This window comes from Carettochelys insculpta, chromosome 12 (genome assembly GCF_033958435.1).
Source record: "Carettochelys insculpta isolate YL-2023 chromosome 12, ASM3395843v1, whole genome shotgun sequence".
Taxonomy (NCBI): Eukaryota; Metazoa; Chordata; order Testudines; family Carettochelyidae; genus Carettochelys; species Carettochelys insculpta.
The window spans coordinates 34489117-34501821 of record NC_134148.1 but is presented as its reverse complement, the minus strand read 5'-3'; the positions used below and the strand labels follow the sequence as shown (position 1 = coordinate 34501821).

Sequence of the window (12705 nt, the reverse complement as noted above, 5' to 3'; positions counted from 1 at the left end):
GGAGCAAAAAACTAAGGAATCCATGTGCAAACTTCCAAGAAGATAATATGGTGGTAATCAAGTCAATGTGGATTTGTCAACAACAAATCATGTCAAATCAACCTAGTAGCTTTATTTAACAGGGAGAAATGGTATATTTAGACTTTAGAAAGACATTTGATAAGTCTTGCGTTAACAAGCAACGGAAATACAATCTAGATGGAGCTGCTATAGAGTGGGTGCATAACTAGCTGTATAACCCTTCCAAAAGCCTATTTCTCAACCGTTCACAGTCATGCTGGAAGGACGTAGTGAGTGAAGTTCTTCAGGGATCAGTTCTGGGTTTGGTTCTGTTCAAGATTTTCATCCCTGATTTAGATAATGGCATAGAGACTACACTTTGTGAAGTTTCCAGTTGAATCTAAACTGGGATGGCTTGCAAGTGTTTAGGAGTATAGTACTATAATTCAAAATAATCTGGACAAACTGGAGAAATGGTCTGTAATAAATAGGATAAAATTCAATAAGAACAAAGGCAAAGTACTCCACTCAGGAAGGAACTATGAGTTAAGCGTATAGAAAATAGGAAATGACAGCCAAGGAAGGAGTACTGCAGAAGGGGATCTGGGGGCACTGATGGAACACAAGCTAGCCAATAGCATGACATTATTGTGCCAAAAAAAATAAAATAAAAGCAAACATCATTCTGGGATACATCAGCCAGAGTGTCATAAGTAAGAAATGAGAACTAATTCTTTGCTCTAGCTCTACCCTGCACTGATTAAGCCTCAGTTGGACTATTGTGTCCAAATCCGGACGCCACATTTCAGGAAAGATGTGGACAAACTGGAGAAAGTCCAGAGAAGAGCAACAAAAATTATCAATGATCACAGAAACTTGAACTATCAGGGACGATTGAAAGAACTGGGTTATTTTGTCTAGAACAGAGGAATGTCAAAGAGGATAACAGTTTTCAAGTACCTAAAAGGCTGTTACAAGGAGGAGGAGGAAAAATTATTTTTCTTGACCTCTGAGAATAGGATAAGAAGCAATGGTCTTAAATTGAAACAAGGGAGGTTTAGATTGCACATTAACCACCCTGAGAAGAAGTTTTTCCTTATCACCAGAATAAATTACCTAGAGAAGTAGTGGACTCTCCACCAATGGAGATTTTTAAGTGCAGGTTAGACAAACATCTGTCAGAAGTGGTTGAGATGGTGCTTGGTCCTGCCATGGAGTGCAGGGGACTGGACTTGATGACTCTCAAGCTTACTTCCATTTGATCCTGGGATAGAGGTATATTCATCGTGGCTGCATCGGCACTAAATCCATAATTATTTTAAAGCTGTAATTTACAGCAATATGTAAAAGAGTAGTGGATATTTAATTTACTAAATAATCTGCAGAAAATGTCTCACATGGAGCTGTGCAAAATTTAACACCTACAAACTGCCACCACACACACTTTCCATACTGCAACTCAGCCAAAAATTATGAACAACCAGCACAACATAATGACAAACTAATACTGCCTATTCACTGGCCAACCTGTCCCTCTTCCTATCGTCTACCCATCCCTAACAAGACCTCTGGTTAGCAGAGGCCAAAGACTGAAATTGGAGATATGCCTACATAAGTCTAAGGAGTACTGGCATATTTGAATATGGAGGGTTGGGGAAGACGGGGAGGAGCTGAAGGAAATTAGCAATGAAGTCAGAAGTTACCTAAGATATTATGGTGGTTTGGTCTGCACCTTACGCCTGCCTCTAGTCAAACATCTCCTATGACTTTCATGAAAAAAATGTAAAAGGAAGACAATTGTAAAAGGCAGGCAATAAATTCTTTTAATTTGCACTAGATTATAGTTTTCTTAATGCAATTACTGTAATTTCATTAAATGGCATACTATTAATGCATGGAAACTGTCAATAGAATGTGTAATTATGTTGTATAAAATCATAAGCACAATGTGCAATGATGCATAATTATTTATAAAAATCATTCTGTGATTATAATTAACTTTTAAAATATTTTAAAAATGAACAGTATATAGCAATAGCAATTAACTTCACAATTAACTTATGGGTTTAACTTCCACAATCTTTTTTTTAAATACGAACTAAGCAAGATAAAAAACCAGCATCTAAGAAAACTAAGCTATGAACTTCCATATACAGGTCCAACAGTGGAAAAACCAGCAAGTTGTGGACATGTTTGAATGCACAAATTTTCTCATAAGCAGAAAACACTTGTAGAAAATGGCAGGCTGAAGACAGAAATGAATAATTGACTTCTGAAACAGTACCACATTAAGGATATTATATTTATATAGATGATGCTGCTACAAGAACCAATTGCTAGAACTTGAAGATCGACACATTCAAGTCAAAAATTAGACATACATTTTTAACAGTGAGGGAGATTAATGAGAACTAACCACCAAGGGAAATCTTGCTGCCTTTCGTGTCAAGAATGGATGTCTTTCTGGGAGATGGGTTTTAGCTAAAGACAAGTAAGTAGGCTTAATAAAGTAGCTGAAATAATGGAATTTAATAGCCTGAGAAGTACAGTAAGTCAGACTAGATGATCAGTGGTCCCTTCTGGTCTTAAACTTCATGGATCTGTTCACATGCAGCTGAGAGTGAATCTTCCAGGGCATGTAGATACTCTTGCAGCAGTGGGGCTTGACCTAGCACCCTAAATATCACAACAGGGACAGTCCAGTTCAAGTGAAAGTTTGAGTTCAAGCACACCCAAACCCCTAAGCTTCAAATCTGTGGAAATGTTGGCTATGGAAGGGAGAAAGATATAGGAGGACTTGTTCAGAATTTCTGCAAAGACATACATGTCAAATGGCCCCTAATACGATCAACAATTTGTCCAAATGTATAGAAATTATTAGCTATGTCCCAATATAGCAATGTATTTTTGGGATGGCAGTGATTGTGATATTCACTATGTAGACAACTTATTGTCCACTAACATGCTCTTTTGAACACTGAAGTGGTACACAGACCTTATACTAGCCCTATGTGCCATCTTCCTTGGTGAAATTCATTTGGTCATTGAACCTTCACCTTTCCTCTCACAGCAAAACTCAACTGACTAAATTCTGATTTCATGTTAATGCCTATGTAGTCCCAAACAGCACTCATCCTAGTGTCAGTGCAAATGACTGTAGAGATAGCACGATGGGGGGTATTCCTCATACTGGCCCCTGAGAGGTAAATTAGGCTAGGTGAGCTTAATTGACCAATTAAACAGCAGTAGGGGAGAGAGACAGACCAGAAAGAGGCAGGTGAAGCTGGGCTGGAATAGAAGGGGCCTGTAAAAAGCCCATGAGCTCTAAATAGTGAGAAGAACTGCAGGAAAGGTAGGCTGCTGTTACTCCCTAAGGGAACGAAGTTGGCAGTCTGGCATACCCCAAAAGGGTGGGAGACAGTGTTGCAGAAAGAAACCCACTGAAGCAGAAGCCAAGGCAGTCTCTATGGTTCAGTCTCTCTCTTCCTCTAATGTGCCTCCAGCCCATGTAGTAAATATTCTTGTCAAACTTCCAGCAATGTTGACATTGGAAAAAATATTAATGGTACACAGTAATGAAGGTGTGAAAACAGCACAGAGTCAAGAGCAGGAAGGCATGGAGGTTTCCCGTGTTTATGGTCACATTTTAAAGCCTGACAATCATGTGCAAATAGTGTTTTTTGTTTTTTTTCTTAAATTTATGCTTTTACAGTACATCACTCAGCAACTGTGGTCGAATGAAGTTCATTACCTCCTATATTTCCAGTTATCCATAGAGCCAAGAAGAAAAGTGGGAGAGATACCTTGGGGATCTTAGGGCCCTTTCCTGCTTTTAACATCAGAGTGGTCACATATAAAAGAGCAGTGGGACAGGATGGACTGAAACTGGGTTGCTTTGGGGAGAACAGCTGTTTACCTATTGGTCTAGTTCTTTTCATTTGAAGTAAGTAGATGAGAACACCCTGCAGGTACTCCTAAACTCTGTTTCCATTGGCTTTTCCAAGGTTGTTGAAGTTTAGAAGGAAAAAACAAAACTTTCTAGGTCAGGAGTGTTGTTTGTAGTCACATTTGACCTGTTTAGTGTGAACAGTACATACAGATTTCATTTTGCACCCAGACCATTGCAAAGACTTTTTAAAAACTATTAACAAAGACACTAGAATTACCCATCCTGAAAGAGGGCAGAATTAATACCGTAATGCTGAATTAGCTAGGTTTAAAATTTGTTGCCAAAGGAAAAGTTACATTCTGTTGTCTTAACATTTACCGTCATTTCCCACCTACCCATTGTCCCCCAAAATGACATATCAGATGACATTGGTTCTCTTGCTAAAGCATCTATGACACAGAGGAAAAGTGGAATTCGCCCTCTAGATGCCTGCTGGATCATCACTTATAACTCCTCAGTGTTAAACATACTTTCCTATTTTCAGTCCTCTTACACTTGTACTTTTTTCCCTTATATTTCAGTTTCCCTCACTAGCAAACATTGTTACATTTCTCCAAAGCTTCAAAACAGACACATCTCCAAATTTAGCAATCAAGTAGCACTTTAAAGACTAACAAAATAATTTATTAGGTGAGCGTTTGTGGGACAGACCCACTTCTTCAGACCATAACCATACCAGAACATACCAGAACCAGCTGTTCTGGTCTGGCTATGGTCTGAAGAAGTGGGTCTGTCCCACGAAAGCTCACCTAATAAATTATTTTGTTAGTCTTTAAAGTGCTACTTGACTGCTTTTTGTTTTGATAGTGTATAGACTAACACAGCTCCTTCTCTGTTACTATCTCCAAATTTGTGCTTGGCTCATATTCAGCAAGCTGCTTAATCATATGCCTAATTTTAAGCAAGCGCTTTAGTAACTTGCTGAATCAGGCACTTGGCAACAATGTTTCCATTAATTTTTTCGATCCATGTTCAGAATAAATTTTATTTGCCCAAGAGATGTATGGATGTGCACCACCTGTAGAAACACATGCTGCCAGCTGTTCGATCTGTAGATGCTCTCCTAATCAGTTGGGTGACATTTGTACCTCTCTCCTGGGTGGCAGCCCCAGCACTCAGCTTACAGGGAACACTCCTTGGCACCAGGACAGCATGTTCACCTTCTTTTCCATTTCCAGTAGTACAAACATACAATTCCGCCAGTGCGCTCACATATACCTGCTTCAACTAAGAGTTCCATTCTACCTTCACTTTCTGAATACACACAGATGTGGGCCACAGAACCACAGGTATCGCACATGCACGCTCAAGCACAAGAGCGGCAGATTGTCCAGAATTGCATGTTCTAAATGAGGAGACAGTTAATATTAGCTTTCATCCCTTTTGCTTTCAATATATCTGTATACATCACAGGGAAAGGTATATTACTTAGCATCTCAATTGGAGCATGGACTGGAAAACACTAATCTTCACCCTTTTAGGCTCTTGATCTATTAGTCAACTGTATACATTATCAACACAAGTTAAAAACAAAAAGAAAAATAATCCCTCTCTCTCCTCAACCCTGCCTGCAAGACGGCTTCTCTGTTTTTACTCTGCACTTCTCTCAAACAGTGACAGCTCGCTTTACTCATCTGTGCAAATACACTGTGAAGTGTTTTCACCGAAAGAACCCTAAAGCAATTTGTAATTCACAGGACTTTAAAAGAAGGGGGGAGGCAAACACTTGGAGATGTACCTGTTGTTTGGTTTAATAAATACTCAACTCAAAAACTCCCCCCTTCTCCCCTCCAGACCACCACAACATGATTCTGGAACCTTTAGTGGCATGCCAGACATTTTGAGCACGAAGAAAATGCCACACTGCAGAATAAAAATTTTTGGAGAACCCTCTCTGTGCTTGAGTGGATGAGAAAACTGAAAACAAGGTGTTTATTACAAAGGGAAAAAAAAAACACAGCAAAAGAGTGGGCCAGACAGGTGGAGAACTTGGCTGTTAGTTCCCAGACCACACCAGCACTTGCTGACCAAAGCTTTTGTTTTTACATAGTTATTAGTCATTTTGAAGAGACAATTAATGTCAGCACAGAAATGCTTGTGTACAGTGACACAAGAGGCACACCCTCAATTTACAGGACACGCAAGCATTCCTAAACTACGGTAAAATGTAGTCTCATTGAAATTAAAGATGGAACGGAAAAACCCTTTTTGTTTAGCTGGTCCCATCAATAAACGATTGTTCCCTACAGCCTCATTCTTCCAGTGATTCATCAGCAGCACAACACGTCAGAGGTAGGTCACAGGGCTGCGAGTCCAGCTGACAGGACCTAGAGTGGCTGCTAGGTCCCCGATTGCCACTCTCTTCTCTGTGTAATCCTATTCAGAGTCTGTGCAGTCCATCCAGTCCTTATGTACAGAGCTTCCAGAGGCTGCCAGTGCTGTCTTTTGGCCCACATAGGTCACCCACACAAGGTCACTGAATGGGTTCAAGTTGTGCACAAGAGGTGGAAATGTGGGAAAGATTGCTCTAGGACTGCCATGGTGTTCATCCAGCCATTGACACAAGGAGACCCTGACCAACCTTGGGTCTTGTGGGCACTACAGTGAAATATATAATAAAGCCGAAGAACAATAATAGTAACACCATCCAAAGACAAGAGATTTTAAACTGGGGGGAGAGGAAGGTACACTAGGGCTGGATGAAATAGATAGACATCCGCTTACCACAAATGCTATCACACTCCTTAGTCTAGATTCCCAGAGAAAGCAGCTCCTTAGGAACTGTATTGTATTCCATATCGCCATGGTGATTTTTTTCACACGATCAACATTTCTTGATAAGATCTGGTAAATGTCGGATAGGAGAGGAGAGAAAGGAATTTAATTAAATGCTCCAAATTTCCCACTTCGCTTCAGCTACAGCGACAATTTAAGCTACAATTACCTTTGTGCTTGTGCCTATGCTACAACTTCCATTTCAGAGTCTTGCCAGCAATCATGTGTTCTTGTATGACACTCAAATACTTCAGCTTCCCCCACCCCAAAGCTGCAAGTTTGAAGGAAAAATAAAATGGAAGCTTTTTTCCCCTTCCACAACAAAACTAAAGCAAAACACAAAAAAAAAACCCTTATGTTGAAATCCTACAGATTTTCATAGAACTCTTTTACTAGGTGTTTGCGAGATCTATCAATAGAATTGAATAAAAAATTATACTCTTATTGCTCAAACAGCAAGAAGATTCTTTATTTAATACTATACATTTTATAGTAATTGATTTAGAATTGTATTACATTTTATAGTATCTTTGTTTTCCTTATTCTTCAGGGAAGAAACCAAAGAATAAGTTTTTATTTCAAAATGCATTAAAGTTTTTTATGTTAAAATTTTTAAGTCATTTTTCCCCTCCAGATATTGGGTGAGATATGGGACCACTGAAAGTAACTGTGAGTGAACACAAATCAGCATTTATGCACATGAAAAAAATCTACACAGAATTTACATCTGTGTTCAGTCTTTCTATGCATGAATTGAGTTTGCTCCACAGGTGCTAACATCTAGGGTGTGCTTGTGAAGAAAAAGAAAAGCCAGTGAAAACAGGTAATAGCTCAGCCTAGAATCTACCTACCTTCTTTGAAAACTTGCGGTTGCCTCCAATGAAGCGCTTTTCTCGCGGCTTGAAGGTTCTGATACTTGCTTTTACCTGACAAAGGAATAATTCATTTAGAATGTTAACATTCAAGCTTGGTATCATTTTGATTCCGAGCTCTGGTACCCCTAACGTATTTACTTGTTTCAGTTGCTAAATGGCTTATGACAAGGTGCTAGGTGTGTGTATCAGTTACTCTGCAGAATCCTGGAGCTAATCCAGGTTACTCCAATAGATCTAACTGCCTAAATAGCAGCAGACGGCATGGTGTGAGCAGTTCCAAGCTCGACCTTAGCACATAGTATAGCAAGCTGCCTTCTGTGCCCTGTTGGATCAACCTAATACAGAAAAGTTCTAAAAAAAAAGAACACGACCTGAATATCGCATCCTCAGATATTCTATTCATGGTGCACATTCAATATTAAGGTATTAACAGGGACCACCCCCCCCCAAGAACAGACAAAAGTCCTTTACACTTCTGTAACACCCTGAGTCACCTAAGTCAAATTGTGATCTGCTTGTTCACACTGAAGTTTACCTTACCCTAGGAATAGGTCCACTGAAGTCAATAGAATGACTCCTGCTACTCAAAAGGTGAGTCATGGTATCATAATTTAGCCCACAGAAAGTAGTAAGTTAGCCATAGATAAAAGAATGGTAACATGGCACTGGCTCTGTCACAAATGTTTTGTTGGACCTTGGTCTAGCCTATCTTGGCCTCAATAACCCATCTATAAATTGAAGACAGTACCTTCTATACTAGCATAGTGCTGTGTGGATACAATAAACTATATATAACAATGAGGTTCCCGGACACTAGAGAGCAGTTCCCAACCTTTTCCACATGGGGACCCATTTTGACAATTCAGGAAGACTTGATAACCCAAGGCAATTCAAAAATGTGGGGGGAAGGAGTAGAGCAGAGCTGTAACTAGCCAATTTTGTGCCTGGGGCAAGAATATAAAATTGTGCCCCCTCATGTTTATATATTCATAAAAGTTATTTCATAGAAAAGGGGAAATATATTAATAAAATAATAACACTACATTTACTATAGTTAGTCAGAGTTGTGTGGGTGGAACGACACTCATCCCCAAAATGCTCCCCCGGCTTAAATCGCACAATCAGGGGCTAGGGGGTCACTCACAGGATGGAGGTAGCTAGAGGAGGCACAGGGACCCCCATGGCTGTAAGCCGGCTGATGCATGGAGCTTCGGCTGGTTGCACCAGTCGTCCAGGTGCAGGGGGGATCCCCAAACCCAACAGATGGAAGCCGGCTGGGGCAAAGAGCCCCAGCCAGCAGAGACAGCTGTGGGAATCCTGCGGGGGTCTGCAGGGACCCCATGTCCTGCAGAGGCTGAAAGTCAGGGAGATGATCAGCTCTTCCTACCTGCCCTCCCTCCCAACCTGGACTCAGGCCCCCACCTTACCCGAGTTGGGTGCTATTCCTCAGGTATGCAGTTCTCTGCCCTGCAGCTGAAATGGTTCTCAATGTAATTGATTGGCTTAACTGCCTGACAGTTGTTAATCCAATTAAGAAATTGAGAACGACTTCAGGAGTGTGAATGGCTTCTTAATAGCCACCTGTGGAGCTACCCAGCCCAGCCAGCGACCCTTTTGCAATGCAATTGCAACCATGTTTAGGTCCCAACCCATAGGCTGGGAAACCCTGCACTAGCATAATGGCTACATAGGAGAATAGATAGATTCCAGTCTATCTGCAAAGAGCAGTGGCCTGGGGAGATCTCTGAAAGCCTCTGGAAAAGGGGATCCATAATTTATTTGAACTTCTTGTTCCTTGGCAAAGAAGAACAAATATCACTGTTCTTAACAATATTCCAAACCTCAGCTCCATAAAAGGCAAAATAGTCCCTATCAACCATTGAAAAAAATTAAACTTTTTTTTCCCATATGACCATGGTGAGTGGCAAGTAAAAAGAAAGTTGCATTCCATCCAGCAACAGTGAATGTAAAACAGAATTTAATTCAGTAAAAGATTGTGGGACACAAGGAGCCTGAGACCACTACCATATGGGTGGTGCACCACATTCATGTATTTAGCTTTTGTTCCTGTCAACACCCTACAAATAGGATACTGTGGGTCAGCTTTCTGGAAAGAAATTGCATGCATAACCACATAAACATTAACTCCTGGGTTTTTTTTTGTTTGGGTTTTTGTTGCTGCTGCTGCTGCTGCTGCTGCTGTAAACTTAAGCCCTTGCGTGCAATAACCCACACTTCTTCCTAAAACATCTCTGGTCATCCCCAGCCCAAAGCTGACATTTTATTGTCATATCAACTTGGATGGAATGTTGCAGCACTGTGATCTGCCAGTATTTCTTTATAAAAAGACTAAAGCCCAACCTTCCCACCAGATGCAACCACGTCAGGATCTTCTCTATGGAGTTCCTGTATTTAGAAGACCAAACCCCTTGGCACTGACCAGTTTAGGCATTCCAGTTTCTTACACAGAGGATGAGTTAAGTGAAAACACTTGAACTTACTGGATTAAATAGGACATCCAACTCCAAGCAAATTACTCCTTTTGAGGCAAGTTCAAGGTCTTTATTTTTCAGTGTATAACAACATTGCTGTCCATTTCTAATCTAGAATGATAATAAATAAATGTATTATAGTAAAATGTTTCAATAAATATTAACTCTCTGCTGCAGCTAAAATCAGTTTCCAACCACCACTCTCCCACAGAAAATAAAAGATGACAATATAGTAAATGCCTGAAATGCAACATGACCACTGGATCAGAGGACTATAAAATTGCAGATTAAAACTATTACAATCCAACTTTCATTTACAGACCCTTTACTTTTATAGCAAAGCAGTGCAAACAATAACCAGCTTGAAGCTTGAAAATTCTGTCTGGGAAGCCAATGAGTTGATGAGAAGTAATCAGCCTCTGTTATTGCAGATTTAAAATGTAAGTTTTCTTCCAAAGATTAGAAAAAGAAACAACAATAACAAAATCAAAATAGCAATTCTCCAAATTCTGTTTACTGAAAGGTTGTCAAATTATTAGCCACATAACAAAGAGTCCAGATCAATCAATCATTGTAATTGGAACAAATGTTCATGTAACAAATGTTCAAAATAAACAAATTTCTGTAAAAGACTTTCCCCTTAGAATTTCAGATGCTGCTTCCATGCTCTAATCTGCCTGTTGGCCCTGTCATGCTAAATATCTATGAAAAAACCCATCTCCTTTATCATTTTGCAAACTATTTGGCTCAAATCAATGGCATCCTCTCTTCAAAAGTGACGGCAGAAATGTATTTATTATACACAGTAGGATATGTATTGATTAAACATTTGGCTTTTTTAGGAAGCGGACCAGTTAATTCTAAACAGCAGCAACATAAAAACTGCAGCTCACCACAAATCTCCATTTGGGGACTGTAATGATCAAAGATTAAAGATAACAGAGGAAATTTGGGGGCCTGAAATTGCAACCATATTTAAAATAGCTATTGCTGTCATGGCATTAATTTAGTACAAGTGCTCATACAAGCCAGGATGAAAATGGACAAGGGGGGAAAAAAGCACAAAATGGAATACAGTGTTCTCATATGACAAGGGAAAGGTCATTTCCTTCCCAATGCTGCTCCACCTCTTCTTCATTGAATAGACTTTCAACAGATTGATGGCTTTCCTGGCTAATGGTTAAAGGAAAGCGGGCCCCTATAAAGAACTAGTTTGCATCCTCAATGGGATCCAAACAGGAATTTCAGCTTCCACTAATGCTGTCATCCAAAAAAATCACCAGATCGGATGTTTTGGGTTTGGTGTGTCTCTGTTTTGCCTTTCAAAAATGTTTTTTAAAACAAAGTATAGCACTGTATCTAATTGATTGTAGATTGATTCTCCTTTCATTAAATGAACATTTTAACCCACATACAGGTGGAACGTACATGGTATTAAACACAAAGGGGATACCTCCATGAAAGCTGCTCCTAAGTAGACAATTAATGTGATGTCCCTTCACAGACCACCAGTTTCAGACAATGCTGTGAAACCTCAACTTGTGGGGTCCCTCAATAACATGGGGATATTAGTGGTAGGGATGATGTTTATGCCTCATACGACAAGAATACATGGCTGAAATGTGAGCTGCTTTGTGCTCAGTAGCAGCTCAAGCTGATCCAATAATGGAATGTATCATCTATTTTTAAAAAATGGCTATTTTGAGGATTGGTGTTCTGTTTCAATTCAGGACAAAGGTACAACTTTTTTGTAGAATAGAAAGTTCAAAAAATACTGATTTCGAAATGACGAACCAGACATTTCAACATTCCCAGACTGAAAGGTTTCATTTTTATTTGTGGATCAGAAAGGGAACAACTGGTTTCAACTTTTCCAGTTGAAACTTCCACCAGTCTCTTTTTTTCCCCCTCCCTTCAGAAAATGCTGATTGCAACCTAATCCCTCTTACAAAAAAGAGGAAAATGTTTTATTTGGAATTTTTCAAATCAGCCCTATGAAACAGAAACATGATAATGCACTTTGGGAAGTCAGGATATCTTCCCTTTTGATGCAGTTTGTGATGATGCATATCACAGTTTTCACTCACCTCTACTGTTTAACAGAAGACCTTACACACACACCCACACCCACCTCCTAGGACTGGAAGGGACCTCAGGAGGTCATCTAGTCCAGTCCCCTGCCCTCTTGGCAGGACCAAGCACCATCCCTGACATCTATTTGCCCCAGTCCTTAAATGTCTTCCTCAAGGATTGAGCTCACAATCCTGGGTTTAGCAGGCCAAGACTCAAAACCACTGAGCTATTTCTCCCAGACCTTCATGTACTACAGCCCATCATTCCCCCATGAACCCACCCACAAGAATTCTGGACATGATACCAATTCTATACTTGTACTTCATACCCAGCTGATGTGATATAAGAATCTTGGGCAGGTGAACAGCAGAAATATGTTATCTTAGGCATGCTTGATGTTATCATGGAATCTTAGCCATTCTAATTAAAGACAGCACAAATAAATGGCTTCCCAAGAGACTCCAATCTGCCTGAACAAGGCCTGCACCCAAAGGCAACTTCAAAATTCTAGATACAGTCTTTCAAACTGCCTATCTCAGGA

The 12705-nt window shown here is 40.0% G+C and overlaps 1 protein-coding gene across 1 annotated transcript in view; it reads right to left on the bottom strand.

Annotated features, from left to right (window-relative positions):
* MCTP2 (multiple C2 and transmembrane domain containing 2) overlaps positions 1-12705 on the bottom strand; it is a 179711-nt gene that overhangs the window by 51246 nt on the left and 115760 nt on the right. The window contains exons 16-18 of the mRNA XM_075006809.1: positions 10101-10202; positions 7576-7650; positions 6674-6793 (exon numbers count right to left, since the gene is read on the bottom strand). Coding sequence (XP_074862910.1) covers positions 6674-6793; positions 7576-7650; positions 10101-10202 — 297 coding nt within the window. The remainder of the gene's footprint in view (positions 1-6673; positions 6794-7575; positions 7651-10100; positions 10203-12705) is intronic.